General features: G+C 39.1%; 1 protein-coding gene across 1 annotated transcript in view; it reads left to right on the top strand.

Moving 5' to 3' along the window:
* Nucleotides 1–5,283: 5,283 nt before the first annotated feature.
* Nucleotides 5,284–21,681, top strand: part of LOC121343185 (pinopsin-like) — a 64,862-nt gene continuing 48,464 nt past the window's right edge. Inside the window, exon 1 of the mRNA XM_041418142.1 lies at nt 5,284–5,677. Within this exon, the coding sequence (XP_041274076.1) occupies nt 5,326–5,677 (352 nt within the window). The 5' untranslated portion in view covers nt 5,284–5,325. The remainder of the gene's footprint in view (nt 5,678–21,681) is intronic.

Raw genomic sequence — 21,681 nt, 5'->3', positions numbered from 1 at the left:
TGCCAGGCGCTGGGTGCAAATCCCGGGGCGCTGGGTGGGATCACTGGGTGCGGATCGCGGGGCTCTGGGTGCCCGCTGTGCCGGCGCTCGGGATGCGGCACCGCCCCGGCGCGGGCGGAGTTTGAGGGGCTGCGCCGGGAGCCGCGGGCGGGATCGGGACGAGATGCGCCTCGCTCATATTCTTTAACTTAGCAAAACCATCACTTTCCCACCCGTCTCGAAGCTGGATGTCCTCGCAGCCCGCCGGGAAGGGGTGAAGGAGAAGGATGTGAGCGGACGGGGCCAGCCCGCCGCCTCCATCCCGCTCAGCGTGGGCGCCCTGCGGCTCCTCGGAGCGGGGAGCGGGCGGTCCGCTCCCGCCTGCCGCAGCCACCGCCGGGAGGGCTGCCCGGTACCGGGGCTCCTGGTGCCGCCGCTCGGGACGCGTTTGCTGCAGGCTTGGGTGGCTGTTTTGCCTTTAGATTGCTGTGGATGAAAGATACAGGTGGGTTTTCCTTCCAGCGTGCTGTGCCACCCTCCCCTCCGCTCCCAAAGAAGTGTAAAAAAGTTTGTGAAGGAAGGGGAATTTGGCTGGGGAGGCTTTTGCTTGGTGCAGTGTTCAGAAGCCTGAGATGAGCCCGGGCATTCAGGAGGTGCTTTCAGTCCTCGCTGCCGCCGCGGTCCCGGCCCGGGCTCTGCGACGCTTCTGATGGCTTCAGCCCTCTCAGGGTTGGGTCTGTCTCATCTACTCGCACCACAGATTTTTCTGTGCATAAATTTCCTCTTTGTACATAAGAGGTGTTGCCTTGACTTTCAATATACTAGGTGAAAGTAGCTTCTTTTTCAAAAGCATGGGTTTGCCACACTTATATTTTCCCTTGAGTAAATAGTGCAACATTCAAACGTGTGAGCTTCATCACGTGTTCTGTACTTAGGTTGTTCTCATTTCCATGTTTGTGTGTGTCATGAACGTGAACTGCTGAAAGTAAGTCTGCTGATCTGCATACACGAGATTCTTCCACAGACAGGAGGCTTTGGGAGCTGGGAGATACCCAGACTTCTGAACCATAGAACCTCCTCTTAGTCTTCTAATTTAGCTCTAAAGATCTCTCTGGATGTCTTGAAATCTTGCAGTGTGGCTTGGAGCATGGAAAAATAGTCCAGAACAGATGGGAATTCTGACTTTACTGTTGAGAAGTCCCACGAAGACCACCATCTTTCAGCTGTGTTTCAAAATAATTGTTTCAGATGATAACTCTGGTTTTTGATGTTTTCTGTTAAAAATAATTCAGTTTCTCATCTGGAAGATGAGGTTAAATGTATGTCAACTTAAAAATACACAACTGCTGTCATAATTCTTTTAGCATGTCAAAAAAGTGATCCTTCATAAAATTTCATCTGGGATTGTCTTTGAAATGTTATGTAAGGGAGTTGGTTTGGATGTTTTTTGTTTGTTAATTTAAATTTTCATTAGAAATACAAGTCCTTAAATTAAAGGAAACAACTATATCAAAATTGATTTTTATATGAAGAATGAGTTGATTTAGGTTGTGTGGATATGTAAATATAAGAAGGTTTTTTATAGCTCCTTTATATCCCAAGAAAACAATGTTGATATGATGGAAAAGGATAAGTTTGTTTTTTTAGGAATATGAAGTTTGATTTTATTTATCAGCGCCAGCCTGAGCTTGCGCTGGGTGCTCTTTTATGCATTTTCTTCAGGTTTTAAATATTTAAAGTGAATTAAGCATCATCTTTGGCACGTTGCACCATATTGCAAGAGAAGATGGTAAAGAATCTCCCAGCTGGAAACCCGTGAAGCTAATGTGTTCAAAAAGTTATTTGGTAGAAAAGTGAGAAAGGAAATAAACCAGCTTCACTGCTCAGACTAATGCATGGTGTCAAGTGTGAAAAGAAGCCTCTCATTCTCAGTATTAAAGCCTGTGCTCCCAGAAGCAGATCTAACATCTTCTGAAACCTTATTTGTTTCCAACAGACTAGTTCAGAGAAAACACACACAGTGATGTGTGTCTGTGTTGCTGTATCTTTAGACTTTTACTGTCAGAACCAGTTAACAGTTGCAGGATTTAATAGGTGGTGACATTAAACAAACTTTTGGCCCATTTCACCTGGCCATATGTTTTGTATCACTTTGGGTATGTTTTCCATTCCCTGTCAACTCTGACAACTTCAAGGGGACAAACTGGATGCTCATTTATTTGCCTTGGATGGAATCTTAGTTTTTTTTTGTTTTGGGATTTTTAAACATTGTTTGAGAAGCAGAATTTTGGCAATTCTCCAAGCTCCTAGCTTCCTGCTAGGAACTGGGAGGGTTCAGGCTGTCCTTCTAGGTCATGGAGCCCAGGGGAGTGCAGAGTGTCACCTGTAACACAGGGTTTATAGAGTTCCAGAGTAACCTCTATTAAACCAATCTATCTCTCTGGAAGAAAAAAAAAAAAAAAAAAAAAAAAAAAAAAGAAAATCAAGTGAACACAAAAGTATTGAGCACAAAAGCTCATCTACAAGTGTTTTTCAACAATAATGTGTATTATTCAGTTAAATGCTAACATTAAGTAAACTTGGACCCATTCTTCAAGGGATTAGTATGGGAGTTTAGAAGCTTTTTTGAAATCTGGATTTAATTTTTACCTCATCCATAAGTGTAAAAAGCACTTAGCACTTTATACATGAACTTCTAAAAAGAGACTTACTTCCAAATAGCCCAGGTCTTCAGACATCTTCCTCTGTCTCCTAAATTCACCCAAACCTTTTTGAAGCTCATCTTTGTGCATCATGTTTGTCATCTTTTGATATAGAGTAATATAATTTTAAAATGAACTGTCAGAACCTGCTCATCTTGCCTGTGCATTAAGGTATAATTTCCCAACACACACCAGGGCAGAACTTGCCCAGCTAAAGCTGTGTGAGTGATGGTCAGTGGAGAAATTATCTGGATACCAGGCTGGGCCTGTACACCTGATCTGACACCACCACACCTGGTGTGACACTGCTAAATTTCAGTCAGCTGAGTCCCATCCAGGGAGTAAAGGTGTTTTGATAAGCACTATGAAACTCTTGATATGTTTTTAAAAATGCAGGATGACTGTATAATAGACCTACAATTTATTATTTATATTTTGAACTAAATTTTTAATCACGGGATAATTTGTGTTGGAACAGACATTTAAAGGTCATCTAGTATAAACCCTCTGCAATAAGCAAGGACATCTTCAACTCAATCAGGTTGTTCAGAACCCTCTCCAACCTCACCTTGAACACTTCCAGGGATGAGCAGCTAACACCTCTCTGGGCAACCTGTTCCAGTGTTTCATCCCACCTCTTTGTAAAAAAAGTCTTCATTATTGACCCTAAATTGGCCATCCTTTGGTTTTAAACCTTTACCCCTTTGCTACAGGCTCTGATAAGAAGTTTCTCCCCATTTTTCTAAAGTCCCCTTTAAGTACTGAGAGGCTGCAACAAGGTCTCTCCAGAGCTTTCTCTTCTCCAGGCTGAACAGCCCCAACTCTCTCAGCCAGTTTGCATAGTAGAAATGCTCATAAGGGTATTTTTAAAATTTGGGTTTTGTTCCACTCAATTTTCACTCTGTTCTTTTAAACATTATATGCAATTTGGAGTATATTGATGGTTAGACCCAGTTAGTTTCCTTCTATAACCTGCAACCAGAATTGGGTAGGAGAATTTTTTTTTTTTTCAAAATTGTAGGAAGAGGACTTAAAAAGTTCTTTCTCTTAGATATGCTACCTGGGACCATTTCCAGCATAAATACCATGTACTTCCTAAAGGGGGAAGAAAAAATCAGATTGCATCAGTGTTTCAGATTCCCAATGACCAAACAGTAGAAGGTCTGTGAAGTTTACATAATTTGCTTACCAGAAAAAAGCCTTAAGACAGTCTGTATATGTTAGACTTCACAGTCACTGCAGCACTTAGCACAGTTAGTGGAAGTAGAGAAATAGAAAGACAAAATAGTTACTCTAAATGCTTACCATGACACAAAGTTATAAAAGAAAAAAGAAAGCAACCTCTGAACCATCAGTAAACTGAACTCTTAATTTTCCAGTTGTTAAATACATATTTTTCTACAAGACATTTTCCAGACAACAGTTAGGAGTAATATAGGAGATGCTCCATTTTAACATGTGTGCAATCATTTATATATATATATATATATATACATATATATATATATATATATACACAGATATACACACATCTCCATTGTTATGGAAAATTCTGTGCAGAATTTGCCTGCAACCACAGAGAAGGTAGGCTATGTAGTTGTGAATCCACAGTAAACACTATTGTTTCACAAAACACACAAGCAATGTATTCACTGTGTATGGATAAAATTTACACCTGTGATAGGAGAGATGTGAGGATTTGGTTGTCTGGCTGCTTTGTAAATAATAAAGGAAGACATCTATTCACTGGTAAATGTGGGAGGAGAGATATTATTGTCACAGATCTGCAAACCTTTGTGTGCACATGAGAGCTTGAGGGACTGCATTTGATTTTTTTTCTTTCTGGGTAAAGAAATACCTTCTCCTAAATTTGTTATCATTTTAATTAAGGTCAAGCCAAAAATGAAACTTCACTTGGTGTACATTGACTTAATGGGGAGGAAGACACATTTCTTCCTCTGGGAAGCTGATGCAAAATAGGTGTTTTGCCATGAAGAACTTTGCTAGGAAGGTGCAAACAACCTCCATGCTTAATTGTGAGCTAGGGAAAAATTTCTTAAAACATCCAAGGAAATGTAAACAAACTGATATTTTTTAAAAAAATCAGAGTAAAAACTGAAAAGAATGAGAGATATTTGTTACAAAACAGGAGGAACTGTTAATAAATTATGTACCTATTTTTTGGTTTTTGTGTGGAAAGAGCTATTTGGTTTTAACCATATGTTTTTTTCTGTGTTTAGACACTCACTGTCAGAAGAGAGGAGGGTAGCTGTCATTGGTAGGGCCGTCTATCTGCTCTGAAGGAGGATACCATGCTGAAACATCATTTTAAGACACCTTCCATTCTGAACATCAAAAAAGATCATCTAATATTATCCTAGGTTTAAACAAGAAAGATGAATTTGAGGTGATTGTTCACTTGGTTCTGTTGCCCTGGAGTTACTGCAGAACAGACCCCTGGAAGGACACAGTGCAGGAAAACAGTCCTGTGCTGCAATACTGTGTTTCACCTGCATAACCATCTAAGAGATATCTCATCTGAGAAAAGATCACAAGGCTCCTGAGAGGATTTAATCTGTGATGGAATGATTTCTGGGAAACTACTTCATCAAAGGATACTCAGCATCTGTGCCCTCACTGATCCATGACAAAGTCCAAAATGAACCACACTTGGATGTATAACATGAGCTTTGGTGCACCTGCACATCCTGTTGAGCCAAGGGCTGGACTCTCACGAAGTGGGCACACAGTAGTGGCTGTTTTTCTTGGATTAATCTTGTTTTTTGGTTTCTTGAATAACTTGATTGTCCTCATCCTCTTCTGCAAGTTTAAAACCCTGCGTAACCCAGTCAACATGCTTCTCCTGAACATCAGTGTCAGTGACATGTTGGTGTGCATCTCGGGCACTACCCTCAGTTTTGCATCCAACATCCGTGGCAAATGGATTGGAGGGGACCATGCTTGTCGGTGGTATGGCTTTGTCAATTCCTGCTTTGGTAAGAGTTCTGTGATGATTCTTTACTAGTCTTTTTAGCACTGGTGCATGAAGCAACATGATTCGGGAGTTAAATGCTTTTCTGTGGTGAACAGAAGGATACTTTTATTGCCTTGTTATGGTCAAGCACAAGTCCATAGTTTAAAATATCTTAAAAAAAGACTATGAAAGAGTAGAATAGATCTAACAAATATTTCCTAACGTATCTCATTCTTCAAAATTACTTAAGAGCTAAAAATGGAAACTATAAAAAGGAAAGCCACTGGAGAGAGTTTGATTAAGTGTATGAACATATATAATACTTCCCTCTTTTTCAGAAAAATCTGTGCCATTGCTCAACTACAGGTCCCTCAGTGAGCTTTCTGTCATGAACAAAGCCTCCTGAAAGTACTATATTTACCAATTTTAATTATCTTTCAATATATAATATTAATTACTCATGTCCCAGATAGTGAGTTCTCATCATTAGATGATTTCTATTCTGCAAAGCAAAATATTTATTTTAGACTTGCAGGCTTGCAGCTTCAGTAGAAAATTAAATTGCAGGAATAGATTTGTCAGAAATGGTAGGAAAAGTATTCAGTGTTGCTCTCCTGTGCAGACAAAATTTTTTTGCAACCATCTTTTGCAGCACTAGATATAAGTGCTTTACCTGGATTTCTTTTAATTATTAGAAGAAGATAAGGGACAATGAACAGTCAGAGGACAGCCTTCATCCCTCCAAGGATGAGGCCTGTTGCTTGAAGATGCCTGTTGCATCACCAAGCAGTGACCCTTTCTTCATTTATTCCTACATTCATAAAAAAGACCCACTAAAGCATGAACTGGCCTGTGGGTGCATGTCTAGATGTGATCCTTATCTAACCCAGACCAGGGGACTTGGCACAACTCCTCTTGCTCTGCATCTTTGCTTTGGTGCCTTCAGGCCAAGAGCACAGGACAAATGCATTCCGGGCCCTTCTCCAGCCCTGGATTGCAGCACATCTTATGTAGGCCCTTTGACCCAAGAAGTGTTCCCACAGGTCTTGATGTAAAATCAGGTGGTGAATTCAACACATGTTCTCTACCTGAACTATAAACTCTTTGCTACTCCCAGTGGTGTGGTCTCTGGTACCTGTGCCTTGCTCAAATGTGTGCTCCACTCATGACCACTCATCCTGGCAGCTTCCTCTGGGAAACTGTTGCTTTGCCCAAAGTGAAGTCACAGGAGTTAGTAATGCTGTGTAATAAAAGAGCACTTTGGCCACCCAAAAGCAGACTTTATGGTCAAGAGTACCTTGGCTTGTTTTGGTAGGTTGTTTTCAGTTTGGTCTGTGCTGAGCAGAATGGCATGTCTTCTTCCAGGTTTCATTTCCATTTTTGTGTGTTTTATATATTCCTGTATTTCTGTAAGTAGTTTTTTCAGGCAGAAAGAAGTAGGACCATTTTTTTTTTCTCCATATTTTGAGCTTTCTATTATTTACCAGTGGGTGGGGGGAATAACATTTGAAGAGAGAGGGGAAAAAGAGGTGGGTATTCAAGGGCTTAGAAAAAAAGGTATGTTAAAGGTGCCCTTTTGAGCCTGCTGGCTTCTGTCTGGATCCATGTGAGTTACCATCCCATTTACTGTGGAATTAAACCTGCAAATGGGTAAGTTTCTGCCAGGGTGTTCTGTTTGTGGAATAATTTTTCAAAGTCAGATCTATATGAATTGGATGCATGGCAGGAGTGCAGATTTCTGTGCTATTGTGACACCTGTTTTCATGTGATAGTTTCTGCTAATGATTCTTAAAATTGATTAGATCATCAAGGAGCAGGCAAGCAAACAAAACAGCAAAACTCAAAATGCCAAAGGTGACCTCAGCCCCTCTAAGTGATGTTAGTGCTGTCAGTGGGGTATGCTGGGAAGCTGAGGCAACCTAAATGCAGGTAGTTATTAAACTGTGCATAGCTCATGTGAAAGTCTTGCAGCACTCACATGTGTTCTTTCATTAGTGTCTGTAAAGGGCATAATGAAGAAATTTGCTTGCAGAATTATGATTAAAAATTGTTGGTTGGGATATAGGATGAGTAAAACCAAATAACAGTAGCAGGTTGCCTAACATTTATGTGTCTTTACAAACAAATTTTGTCAACTGATAAATATCACTATTCATCCTTTAGCTATTGCTAAAAAATTCTCATACATTTATTAGCTAAAATATTCACTTTCCCTCCTTGATACCTCATGTGTGATTTTGGCCCATCAGAGATAATAGAAAGGGCACTAATGCTCAAGATCCAGAATAGGTAACAGGAAAGGTAATTATGATAAACTAAAGTTCAACATCAGTGTTGGTAAGAAGAAATGCTTCAATACTCATAACTGTTTGGGTTTCTTTTTTTTTTTTTTTTGTCGTGGAATAGATGATCCTACTAGGATAAACAACAGTATACTAATATACTGTTAATGATGTTAAGTATTAATGATGTTAAGTGTTTAGGGGTATGGTTTTGGGGTAATTGTGGTGGAATTGGGTTTCTGGTTGGACTAGATAATCTTGAAGATCTCCTACAATCTTGATGATTCTGTGATGCTCTAAGTTCACTGGCCCCCCTAGTATTGCACTTTCTTGTACCAAATGAAGGTATGCCCCCCTTTTTTTTTTCTTAACTGCAGTATTTTTCTAAATCATGAAGAAACTTTAAGTGGGCAACTAATCTTCATGACTTGGTGATTATTTCATGATGTGTAAGGTACATCTAAGCCAAATTCAGACTGTTAAAATATTTATAAATGCAGTTCGTTCTTGCAAATCTTCTAGCAGGAGTGTATTTTTAAGGTTGTTTTCCACCCCTTCCACTTGTTTTATGATATGGTGAAAGCCTTCTTTGCGTTTTAAACCAAATGGAGAGTGAAGGTGTTATCTTTCAGGTCTGTGGCTTGGATGAAACCTGAGGGAGTGAAAGTAGAAAGCTGAGATTTGTTTCAAATGTAAACGCCAGGTAAGAGATCACTTTTTTAAAAAATCACATGCCTGGAGGGTGATCTGGAAAGCAGCTCTGATTCCCTTCCCAGCAGTGTTGACAGTGCCATGTACATTAATGTCACTTGGTGGGAAACTGAGTAAGCTGTTTACCAGGCAATCCATTGCCTACCCCAGGTACTGAAAAACTATGACCCAAGAATAACCATCAGGGTGTTGCCATGGGCACAGTGGAGAAAAATTATGGACAAAGTGTAGTTTTTTGGTTTAATTACTTCCTGCTATCCCTATATCTGCTTTGTGATTTCAAGCCATATGTGGAAAGCACAAGGATTGGAAGGTAATGGAAAGTGCAGATGCTGATCAATAAGCATGTAATCAGGACTTTAAGGAGAAAATTAAATACTGTGAGATCTGCTATGGAAGTATGAGCTTTTGGGTCTTGATTTGGGGAAGCACCAGGAATGGAGCTAGAGGAGAAACAGCATGGTCTGTTCCCAGAGTAAATGATTTTACCCTGGTGCTCGTCCTTGATTTCAGCTCTGTTAAGTAGGTCACTGCAGTGGAAATTGCACATGTCACTGAGTTGGGGAAATGGATGGATTTTTAAAATTTGCTGCCATTACACACCACTTCATCATATGGTTCGACAGGCTTATGGTTACACATTTAAGCAAGCATGGAAAGTGACACAGGGACAGGATCTATTTTCACAGCTGAACTCTCAGTAAACTTTGCAGGCAAGGTGAAAAAAGGATGGTTAAATATATCATGAAATGACTAAGAATTAGATTTTAATTTAGGAAAAATGTATTATTTTTAAGGCAGTTAAGGCATATTATTTTTATAGAGACCACATACACAGGAAGTGATATGCCATCCTAAAATTAGATTTGTCTTGCAGTTTTGACCATCTCCCATGTAATCTCTGCACAATGCCTTATTAAACATTTCAAATCTCTGGACAGATGCAAACTTTCAGAAAAAAAATTCGTCATTTCTCAACATACTTGCACTAATGTAAATTTCCCAAACATGTAGGACAGGCAGAATTTGAGCTCAGATGACTTCTGGAGTTCATTCTTAGAACCACTACTCTATGCCACATCTTATCAGGATTAAATATTAAATAGATTGATACTTATGAGAAAGACAAAGCTGTCTCGGCCTACAGAAATCCAACACTAGATTCTAATGCTGGAAAAGTTCCAAGGCACATTACTAGCAGGGAAATTTTTGTGCCTGTTGAACTCTTAGCTCTTGTTTTCCACTGATTGTTTTTCTCTTTCTTAACCTTCATGTTGGTTAAAATGCCTGGCAGCTTGCCCGAGAAGTTGTTTCCAATATTTCCTTGTAAAAAATGAATTCTGATTAGTGTTGTGTAAAAGAACATCACTATTCTAGAGGAGCCAGAGATGCCTGTGTCATATGAAAGCTGTGTGACTTGAAGTCTGTGTCTTCCCGCACAGCATCCTGTCAGTCCTGGGTGCAGCAGGGGGCTACAGTCCTATTTGAACTGAAGTAATGCATGTAGATATGTCCTAATGTCCACTGGTAACTCAAGGTCATACCTAAATGCGGACTTGAATCTTTTTAGAAACCCTGTACTCAACTCTGTGGGTGGACAATCTTTTCAGTCATATTAAAGCAGTTATCGATTTATTCCCTTGTAAACTGCCAGAGAACACAGTGAATGAGAGATGGAGCTGCTCATGATTTTGCTTTAAAGTTCAGCTGTCTCATGACCTTAAACAAATAATTTTCTTCTTAGTATTTTAACTTGATTTTATATGCTGTGTCTTAGACTCACTGCATTAAACTAAGGTACTTACATTTAGAGTATAAACTTCCAGCATACTGGAAACTCTCTGTTTATAGGATGCAGTTGAGATATCACATGTAATAAATGACTCTTCCATGAAAATATACATTTTTTTCCACAAAAAAAGACAATCTCACTTGGCTTGATCTTGCAAGAGCTCATCTGATGTTTTCTGAGCTTTGATGCAACAAGTACTCATCTACTCATCTTCCAGTGCAAAACCACTCTTAGCAGCTCCTCACCTGCCCACTTATCATTGATTGCTCCTTTTCCAGTGGGCTTGGGCTGGCATTAGAGGTGATACTTTTATAAATAAAGCTGGTAGCAAATACAACTAATCAGTATTGCTCAGGAAAACATAGTTCTGCAAAGATCCTGAAAACATTCTCTGTTTGAAGTGCATAGACTCTGTTATGCCTGCAATCATTGTGACCCATGCAAGCTTTCCTCAGTAGTTGGTCAGCATCAGAAATAATCCACTGGTTCAAACAGAGAGGGGGGAAACTCCTGACTCATGGGAATAAGTCACAAGTGTTTACAGTCCATTTATCTAAAAAAAAAACAAAACAAGAGGACAAATGCTGTAATGACCTAGAGGGATTTAGTTATTTTAATACAGTGTAACAATGGCCAGTTTATCCTCAATTTTTCTATGTAATTTCCAGCACCTGATATGTATTAGATTTTACAGTAAAGAAAAATATAAAAGTAGTTATTAAGAAGATATGTAATCCGAATTCCTCTTTCGGCATCTCCTCTTTAGAGAAACGGAAGTTAGCCTGCTATACTTTTTATTTAAATAACTAATCAGTGAGGTAATTGTATATTATTAAATACACTTCTCAGGGCCATACGTGCTTATGGAAAAAATAAAATGCTTAATCCCTTAGAGACAGATGGGAATTGTCTGATTAAAACTGGACATTTTCCAATCCCCAAGGCTTTTTTATAATCAATAGAAAACCAAAATCTGTACTGCCAGCATGCAAACTGTTCAGCACATCTGAGATGTTCTCTTCAGGGAGATATGAGATGTGTCCTCCATGCACCCCTTTATCTCCATGGACTATGAAAGGAGCCCAAGCTCAGGGGTGGATACCTGCTCTGTACCTCCCTGAAGTCATAAGCTGACCCTCACAAATTGGGCGTTTATTACTTCTGTTTTCTTTCTCTAATTTTTTACTTTTGCTTATAGTTCCCTCCCCACATCAGTGTCCTCTTCCAGGATGTTTCCAGGAATTTCTATTTCCTATATGCATTAAACACTGTACAAAGTTGAAATCACCTAGAATAGTTGTGCAAGAGTGATCATTTTTAAGATATCTGCTGTGTTCCCATGAAGAGGTGTCCTAGTCCTCTTGCCAATTTTACAATCCCAAATTCATAATGTAGGGAAAATGCTGTCAGCTCTTTGAGCAGGTAATTTGTAGAGCATGAGTACTGGACTTCTGCATTCAATTTACATGCTTAAAGCGGGAAGACAACTTGGGCAAAAAATTTGGAAAACATGATAAAGAAGGAATCACACCTTGAAAAAGAAAGTGAAAATGGAAGACCTAATGTCCTACTTTGAATGTTATTCCTGAAATCAAAGACTTCACTCTGGTAGGCACTTTAACACCTTCTTGAGATAAGAGAAGGTTTTGCCTTGGTTACAGCACAGTATCACCCAAGATGTGTGCTGGGCTGGAGATGAAGCACTGTGCAGCTCACGCCCTCCTCTCTTCCTCTCTTCTCCCTGTGGAATGGGAAGGAAAATCAAAGTAAACTCTTTTGTTGAGATAAGAACAGTTTAATAATTGAAGATAAAGTAAAATGCAATAATAATGGTAAACAATAACAATGATGACAATATAAGAGGGGGAAAAAATTGGTGCACAATGTGGTTTCTCACCACCTGCTGATCAATGTCAGACCCTTACCAGCTGCCTTTCTGGGTAACTCCTCTCAGCTTATATATTGGGCATGTTGTTCTATGGTCTGGACTATCCCTTTGGTTAGGTCACCTCTTCCAGCTATGCTCCCACACAGTTTCATTTGTGTACCTCCTCACTGGCAGACCATGAGAAAAAAAGGAAAAAAATTCTTTGACCTAGGATAGACATGATTTAGCAAACACCCCCAAAATATCAATGATGTTATCAACATCATTCTCATTTTGAATAGAAAACATAGTACTATAAGAGCTACTGAGAAGAAATTAACTCTACCCTCGCTGAAAAACAGGAGAATGTAATTCAATTTACCCATTTACAAGGTATTACAGACTCTAGCTGTTGATCCTAATGGCGTTAAAAAGCCTCACACTTCCCTCCTCCACCCCTCTCTCATCTTTCCTTACTGCTGAAATTCAAGCAATGGCTCAAACAGGAGCTGGAGAGAGCTCTGAAAACATCCTCAGGTACCCTCAGTTTGCACCAGCAGCCACATGTAGGTGGAAATATTTTCTCCCTTAGCTGCCATCCTTAATGTTTTCTGACATGTTCTGTTGTATGATCAAGAATCTAGAGTCCATTTTCTTAATGCCTGTACAAAAGAAAACAGCAAAAAACATGCAGAAATAATAACAGTGAAGGATGGACAACAGTTTGTGTGTGTGTGTGTGTCCCTGAAAAGAGGGATAGAAGAACAGAAGAATTCTGTAAGGAAATTGATCACCCCTTTGGCATTTTTTGTGTACAGATGTCAGCTGTCAATGCAAAAAAAGTGTTCTGCTTGTGCCCAAGGTCTCTTTCTGTGCTTGTGCAAGTGACTACAGATTTCTGCTAGTGTTTGATCCTTTCCAATTGAGCAGCCATCCTGCAACACAGTTGCATATTTTTGGTTCTGTGTTGTGGCCACACATTGCAGAATGCTGGAGAATTTATGCAAAGAAAGATACAAACAACATAAATTCACATGGACACCTCAAACAGGAGTTTAAAGCAAAGACCATGTTGGATTTCTTGCAGAATTATCCTGATGGTGAATTGAGTTTAAAAGTTCATGGCTATAAGCACTGTTGGAGATGATGAAACAGCATTTCTGTCAGAATTCAAGTTTAGTTGTTGATATTTCCAAGCCCTTATCCCTAATCCTGGGTCATGGATTAACTCAGACAAGGCTATGCCTGATGCTGGCTTTCTTTTAATTTAGGAAAATGCAGAAACCAGCTCTGTTTGTAGTCAGGTCACACACATGTGAAAAAATATGTCATTAAAATGTAGCTGGCTTTTTGGTCCCTCAGTGGGTATAAATAAAATAGAGGCCAGTAAATAAGCAATATTCAGTCAAAATAAAACCACATTAGAGAGCAATGGACTTTGCTCATGAAGGGCTATTAAATAATATTTTTTAACTGTGTGTTTAATAATCTCTAGGAGCTGTTAAGATCATTCACATGCTGACCCATCTGAACAGAATTCGGTATTTTTGGAAAACTTTTAAGCTTTCTTTGTAGCCCCTGAAGTATGCCAGAGAGAGAGTATTATCTTTGGCCATTCACATTCAAGTTATACATCTAATGACCTTTTCTTAACTCAGGACATTGATTTTCTATATCTTTTTAGGAAGCATTTAAGCAGTCTTACAATCCAGTAAGCAAATAAAGTTTACAGTCTATTCAGTGGTAAAAAGGCTACAGAACTATTGGTATAGTTCCAAATAATGATGCAATAATAGGTGATAACTATAAAGTTCTTTTTTTCCCCTCATCTGTGGCAAATACTTCATACTTAAAAGTAATTATTAGGGTTTGTATTCTTTTTCCTTTTGCTTGGAGATTTTTTATGTTAGTGTTTCTGCTATGTTTCTAAATTTAAAAGTGTATTAAGTAAGAAAATAATTTTGTTAAATTAGTGTGCAGACACCAAAAAAGAAAAATAAGTCTATTTGAAAGCTGAAACTATTCTGTTTACATTTGTGGTTTTCTACATACAAACACTAGTTGAGAAACTGCTTCTGAAACTGAAGATTCAGTAATGTCAATAAACTACAGTCTCTGCTGAGTTGCAGACCACCTAATTGCTTCTGTGGATTTCTCAGCTAACATGATTCACTTGTTAAATAATCCAAATGCCTCCCAATGCTGGGAGATTGGTAGATTTGGTTTTGTTATGGGTTGTTTGGGTTTTTTTAAAACTAATGCAAAATTACCTCTGTCTGCTATAGACTTTCTCATAATTGATACAGGCAGGAGGAACATTCAGAATCTGCAGAGAGCAAATGCAAGGGAGCATGACTCCAAGTAGGCATTTCACCCCCATGACATGCCCCCATCCCATTTCTGTGGGATGTCCCTGTGCTTTCCCTCCTGAGCAGCGTGGGACCTGTTTGCCCCTCTCTCCCCTCCATACTGTGCAGATCCAGTGAGGATCAGGGGATGCAATCAGGGGATCACCCCATGCAAGGGGGAAACCTCAGGTTCCCGGGGCTGCTGGACTTCCCAGGCATCTCTCCGTGGTCTGGATGGTAATGCCTCTAATCAAGATCTCCTGGGTACCATCTTTCCTACCATTGTGCCAGACTTCACCTGCTTCAGCTGAAGGTTTCTCATGCCAGCTATCAGCACCAGACTCAATTGCTCTGGGCTATTTCAGCCAGCAGGTCTTCCCAGCATATTGTTAAATTATGTTTCTTCTCCTATTTGTAGTTTCTTAAGCCTATTTCAAAGATTCTAATATGATGGAAGTACAATCTCATCCTATGGTCAGATACAAACTTCTGCTGTTCCTTAAGAAAGTATAGCAGCCATAATGCAGAAGGTTAGGGACTCACTGTGCTAAGCTGGCAATCTTTACATCTATTTCTCAGTGTTTTATTGGAGGCAGACATTCACTACCTGCTAATTTTCTAGTGTTGTTTTTCAATTATATCTTCTATTGTTTCCTTCCCCGACTCCTATTCTTTGTTTCTATTGGTTTCACTAATGCAATTAAGAGCAGAAATAGTAGATAACTGTGGCAAGAAGGAATCAAAGTCAGCAGGCTTCAGATGAATCAAAAGAAGGAAACTTCTTTATGTTGAATTATTTTTGTAGAGATTTATAACAGGAGAAATTTGTTCAGGGCCAAGTGGCTATCAGAAAACAAGGTAACAAAAAGAAGACTAGATAGTAAAAATAATTCATAAGGAGTAGATCCTCTTTACAAATCAAAAGCTATGTAAAACTTTGTTTAAATTAGGACTTTGGTAATTTCTAAAATTCAAAACCACTAGTTAATTCACATATATGGCATTTTATTGCTTAATATCTAAGAGTTGTCTGACTCTAGTACAGACCTCTGAGTACTGGAATAGCACATTAACATCTGGCAAGATTTGCTTTCAGCTAAGAAATGGTATGAATTTTACAAAACCATAGATAACTTGACCTTTTGAGAATCTTAGGACGTGCAATGGTTAGACTTAATCCTTATGTACATGTGCACGCTGAAGCTTTATGGTTTGCCAGATTTACAATTTGGGGGTTATTTGTGTTCTGCATTCAGGCTGTTTGTGGAGTTACCAGGGGACCTGTTTAGACTGACTGTTTAATCACCCTAATGAAATTAGGCAGGCTGTTTGGGCACTGCACAGCAGGCAGCCCCAGGCAGAGCGGGGTGGGTACTGCTCTCCCCTTTTCTGCTGGCAGCAGAGCAGGCACTGCATGGGAGGCTGATGGCCATCCCTGTCTGCCTCAGTGCGAGTTCAGCAGGAGTTAATTAGAAAGAGTTCTAGGGTAGGAGTTAATGTGGAAGTGAGGACATGTTACAAATTCTGCCTCTCAGTGAAAGAGCAGAGTATGTATGTGGCGTTTTTGTGTACATTATCTATATGTTCTGTACACTGACTATGGTGCACCAAGTAACTCTTCTCCATGTAATTCTTTGTGACAAATCTCAGCAGTTTGCCCTAATTTATCCAAACTTTGAAATTTTGCACTAAAACTGCTCAATTTTCAGGGAAAAAACGTGTGGCAGTGCAAGAGGGCCACGGTCCAGCAGTGGCTGCATGATTTTGCTGAGGATTGCTTTACTATGTGTACTTCCAAAAATTGAAAATGTTATTTCTATTTAATATCCTTGAGAGAGGCAAAGACCACATCACAGGAGCAGGATGAAAGGCTGCCAGATAAATATGCCAGTCAGAATTTAAATAGACTTTTTCTAATGGGTAGAAAGGAGGTTATGAGGCAAGATAAAGCCTTAGCTTAATATACATTGAGATAAGAGCAGTAGATAGTAGCATATCACCATCTGGTTTTCTTCATGGAGCAGTTTTTCTCCATAGGTCAGTGCACCAAGTGGTGTTTAACAAGGAATTTGAGAATGAGTAAGAGTATTACAAGTTAATATCTTTTCTAGGGTTGTGGGCACTCAGACCTTTGGAAAAGAAATACTGATACCAGATACAAGCAGGTATTAGCCTCTTACTGTGCTGTAATTGTTTTTTCTTATCATTTCAACAAGTTATGCCTTGCAAAATGTTTTTTGTGTAGATATCAAGTATATGCCATTCAAAATAGACTAGCTATTCTTCTAGAATACTAAACTTAAAGCTGGGATAATTTTCAGCATCCAATGATATTTTTCCAGTATGCAGTACCACAGCCTGTGATTGTGATGTAGGGACACCTATCTTCCCCGAAGCAGTACTTTTGAATCTAATAGGTCTTCCTGTGTTTATCTCCCATTCCACTTGCTCTCAGGAAACCTGCAAAATCTTGGTAGGCACAATATAATATATAAAGGAATTCTACTTATTAACTACGTACTATGCAAAGAGAAGTACGTTCTCCAGTTTATTTATTCTGAGCCTGCAACATGATGATTTAATTTGAAAACCCACTTATTTTAGGAAACACTAAATAATCTTTCCCTGTCCACCTTTTCTCTTTCTTTTATCTTTCTCTTTTCCTGTTCTAATAAGTATTGATGTTTGCTTTTGTAAATGATGCTGAGCATTGCTCCTTAGTGGAAGTGGTTTGTGTAAAGTTCCCTATCATAACTCTCTTTGCAGAACAGTAAGTCAGAAACAATTGCTGTGTATTTAAAACCAGGTCTATTTTCTTCCACATATGGCAGTTTACTTCAGTACTGCATTCATCTGCTCGATGGCTCTGTTTCATGTGGCTGTGCTGCAGTACTTCACTGTCAGTTTTTGTTGATTTTGAGTTTTTCTGTCTAGTATGGTCAGAAAACTTGTCACTTTTTCCTATTTTTTCCAGATCATTTATTAATGTGATGAATAGCCCAGGGCCTGGGACAGATCCATGGGGAATTTTGCTGTCCACAGTTTCCACTAAGAAAAGTAATTTTTTTCTCCTGTTTTTTATTACCTACCTCTATTTAATTATTCATTCATATGAAGATTTCTGTTATTGCATGGCAGCTTACTATCCTTAAAAGCCTTTGGGCTAGTCAAAGTTGTTTGAAAATCCAAGTAGGTTTTATCCAAGTAGGCATCAGCCCTATCTGCTGGGTGTTGTCAAGGACCTCTGATGAATTAAGTAAGGTATGGCTTCCCTTCATGATAGCCACACTTGCCCCAGTATGTCACACCTCCACTACTACACTTTTTAGGGCAGTTTCCACCCATCTATCCAGTGTTGAAGTTTAGACTTATTGGTTGGGTGAAAATGTACTGCAAAGGATTTCTGTCTGCATTGGTTATATTTAATTTTTTAATGGATGTAGCAAAAGATCTCCTCTTTGAGGTCCTTTGGAGGGGTTAAGGAATGGAGAACACTGCTTTTCTTCTTTGCACATTCTTCAGCCATCACAGTGATCTTGGACAGAGACAGGAGCAGCCTTCTCTGATGTTTCAGCTCACCACACCATGTGAGATTGTGGGGATGTAAAACTGCACAAGAAACTCCTGGTTCAAAGGCAGTGTAAAGCCTGAACATCATATTTTTAGACTGCATTCATAGTATCAGATCTGACTATTTATTGACTAGTTAACATCTAATTAGAATAAAAAACAGTTTGACCACCAGACGTTATGAAAAACTTGACTCAGAAGAGTTAGTATTTGTAGTGTGTTCCACCCCTAGGAATGGTAACTGCCAAAGAAACCCCCAAGATTATAACAAATCTTTAGAAATATACCCTTATTATTAAAAATAAGCAGTTGGGTTCAGTGAAAAAGGAGGTGTTCATTGGAAGGGTGCTGGCTGTGTGCTCTGGTGGATGCTTGGCTCACTGCCTAGCAGATGCTAACACTGCCATTTCACCTCTGAGCTGATTTGGTGCCATGTCCCACATACAGAAACCCCCGGAGACTGCATGTAATGTATTACAGCTGTGCACATCCTCAGCATGAAGGGAGGATCTGGGGATGCCCCCACGTTTCAAAAGGAGCAGTCCTGGCAGGAGATGGGGCCCTGCAGGATGGCGTGGGTATGGGGATGCAGCAGTGAACCTGACTGCCCTGAGAGCATCCTCCTGCTACACCCGGGCTGCACATCCATTCCTGCTTTTCTCATGCACACGAGCCCCAGCTTTTTCCTGAGATGTTGCTGTACAGGAGCTCCATCTAGTGCTGACATTTCTTATTCCAATTCCCTCAGGCAGCAGAATAAATACACTGATATGGAGGCAGCCAAGTTAGGAAGCTGAATTTGCCACGGCCAGCCTGCTTTCCAGAATAAAAAGGGGTCCTGCATAACATACGGAAAGTGAGACAGAAGTGAACGTTCAGGGATGTTTTTGTATTATGCTGGTATCATTGAGATGCAAAAGGGAATTCTTTGCACTGTTTATGCCACTGGGAGTTTGTTGTTTGGATGGATAGGCATATTAATAGCATTGCAGAAAATATATTAGTACTCAGTGATGCACATTAAGTCACCAGATACAGCTAGGAATTAAGACCACCTTTAAAACACAAAATAAACACCTTTAAAAATTCAGCAAAGGAGGGGAAAAGAAAGAGGAAAAACCCGAGATTTTTTTTTTCCTATTATAAGTAATATATGCTCTCTGTATTGAAGATACCACCAAACACAAAGGAAAGGGTAAGTTGTGCAAAGGATGAAACACAGAAATGACCATTGAGAAAAGACCAAGAAAGATTCATTGAACAGGACCAGTAATGCTCGTTGTCATATTTCTCCCAGCAGGGTTGGATCCAACAGAGATTTTTCAATAATTTCTTTCAAGTGAAATGTTAAACTGTGACTTCCATTAGAGTTAAGCAGGAAGATAATTCTTTGGAGAAGGGAATGATTCCCTGTTCTAATGGAATCATGATTCCAAGTCATCTTAGCAAAAGAGAACAGATAATTGCAGGCATTAGATAAATGGCAGTTGGTGGGTTTATTTCTATTCAAAGCGAATGGTTGACATCTGAGGTAGCCTGTATTTGGAAAATGGTTGTAACTGTTAATGTTCAATAAATGATTGTGGGAAATATTTTCTTACTTTCAAATAAGTAGAAATGCTTTTAATGCATTAAAAATCAGAAGGAAATTGTGCTCTGATGACTAATATGTGGCAGCAACTAGAATAAGAGTCACCAAATTAAAAAATATTTAATTTTTTGACCATTTATTCTATGTTTATCATATAAATATTTAATAGGCATATCCAAATAAAGCCAATAGTGTTTTGGAAGCATACCCCATTCTCAGCCGCTTCTGTCAGTTTTTGAAGCATCCATCCACTCCTCTGCAGTTCATATCCTTTATATTAGCAGTGAACTTGCCAGTTGTTATCCTCACATTGTGGTTTTGCTATATCATAAAAAGTTCTGCTGTGATTTCTTTATTTGCTGAACTTCAGGCGAGTCAGGTGAGTACTGGTTGGTTGTCCTCCAAGACCAGACCTCACTTTGACTCCATTCATCTTAACTCTGAAATATCTTCTATGTTCAGTGGGCTTCCTTTTTAGCTCTGGAAAGGTCTGGGGTCTTCTGCCAAAATCATTTGGCTCAGTTGCCAAAATCAGCGGGCTCTTAAAATATGTATCTCTCTTTTATTGTTTGGGACAGAAAAGGAAAAAGTGGACAAAATTCTCGAGGTTTAGTGAAGAAGGACCAGTATCCATATATGTCTGCCACTCGCAAGACCTGTTTGAATCCCTTCTGAATATTCATTTGTGTTTCTCATCTCAAGAAATGGAAAAAAAAAAAAAAAACAAAAACAACCCAAACACCAAACCCCCTCAATGAAAACTGAAACCTTTGATAGTAATATTTTGTGAGATCCCATATTCACAATCTCTCACATGATTTGCTCATTTTATGGTACCTTCCCACGAGCCCTACTGGCAATGAAAGTTGCTATCTAACTTAACTGTGTTCTATGAATTTAACTTAATTTGTGTCATTCCAGGCTGCCTATCCCAGATTTCACATACCAATCAACATTCTCACTGCTACTTTTTGGCAATTCCAGTATAATGGAAAAAGAGATGTAACCTGCAGAACCTCACTGGAGACTGTATATGACATAGATTTTTCCCTAGCAATGAAATGTCTACTGTGAGACTCAGAGCTAGAAGGCAAAAAGGAATTTTAATTTTTATTTAAACCATTAAAATTGTAAAAAATTGCTTATCTCTATGTTTTGAATACAGCCGCAAAAAAATTCCACCACCGCTTTTTCTTCTCCCCACTTTCACCCTCAGATCTAGTTTTAAAGGTGCAGAACTTATTACTGAGCTAAACAGAGGAATGGAAACAATTCAGCATCATGAAGTCACCCCAGGACAATATGCTGTGAAAAACCAGGTCAATGAATCAGTGAGTCAGCTTTTGAAAGTTTCTGCTTTTATCATAATATACTTCACTTGCAAAGAAATCACCTCCTCACTTGCAAAGAAACCTCTGATGGCAGCAGCTACTGGAGTGAGTATCACTGTATTTTTGTGGAAGAAATGTATTGATTTGAGTGGACACAGAGCCCGATAGTTTTACTTATCAGTATTAACATTAATTGATATATATAAAATGGAAACAAAGGTGATGGTAAAATAGATTGCTCTTACAAAGTCTTTGACGCTGTAGCAGTTGTTAGGTAAGATACTTTTGCCCAGAGCAACAAAATTGCTCCTGAAGAATAAGCAACAATTAGAAAAAGACTGTTTCTTTTTTTTACATCTTGCTGCTTCTAAACCTCTCTTGTGAATACTAGACCTACAGATGATATTTCATGCTCAGTCCCTGGCAGATGATACTGATACTAAGATATGTTTTCAGAAAGACTTCTAAGGAGATACAGAAGTACAAATATGTTGGAAATGTCATAACTTTTAAGTTGCTTAAATTTTTTGTGTT

The sequence above is a fragment of the Onychostruthus taczanowskii genome, unplaced genomic scaffold, assembly GCF_017590055.1.
Source record: "Onychostruthus taczanowskii isolate IOZ18803 unplaced genomic scaffold, ASM1759005v1 scaffold58, whole genome shotgun sequence".
In the NCBI taxonomy this organism is placed as follows: Eukaryota; Metazoa; Chordata; class Aves; order Passeriformes; family Passeridae; genus Onychostruthus; species Onychostruthus taczanowskii.
Note: the sequence above shows the minus strand (reverse complement) of the source record. Positions and strands in the feature narration are given on the sequence as shown.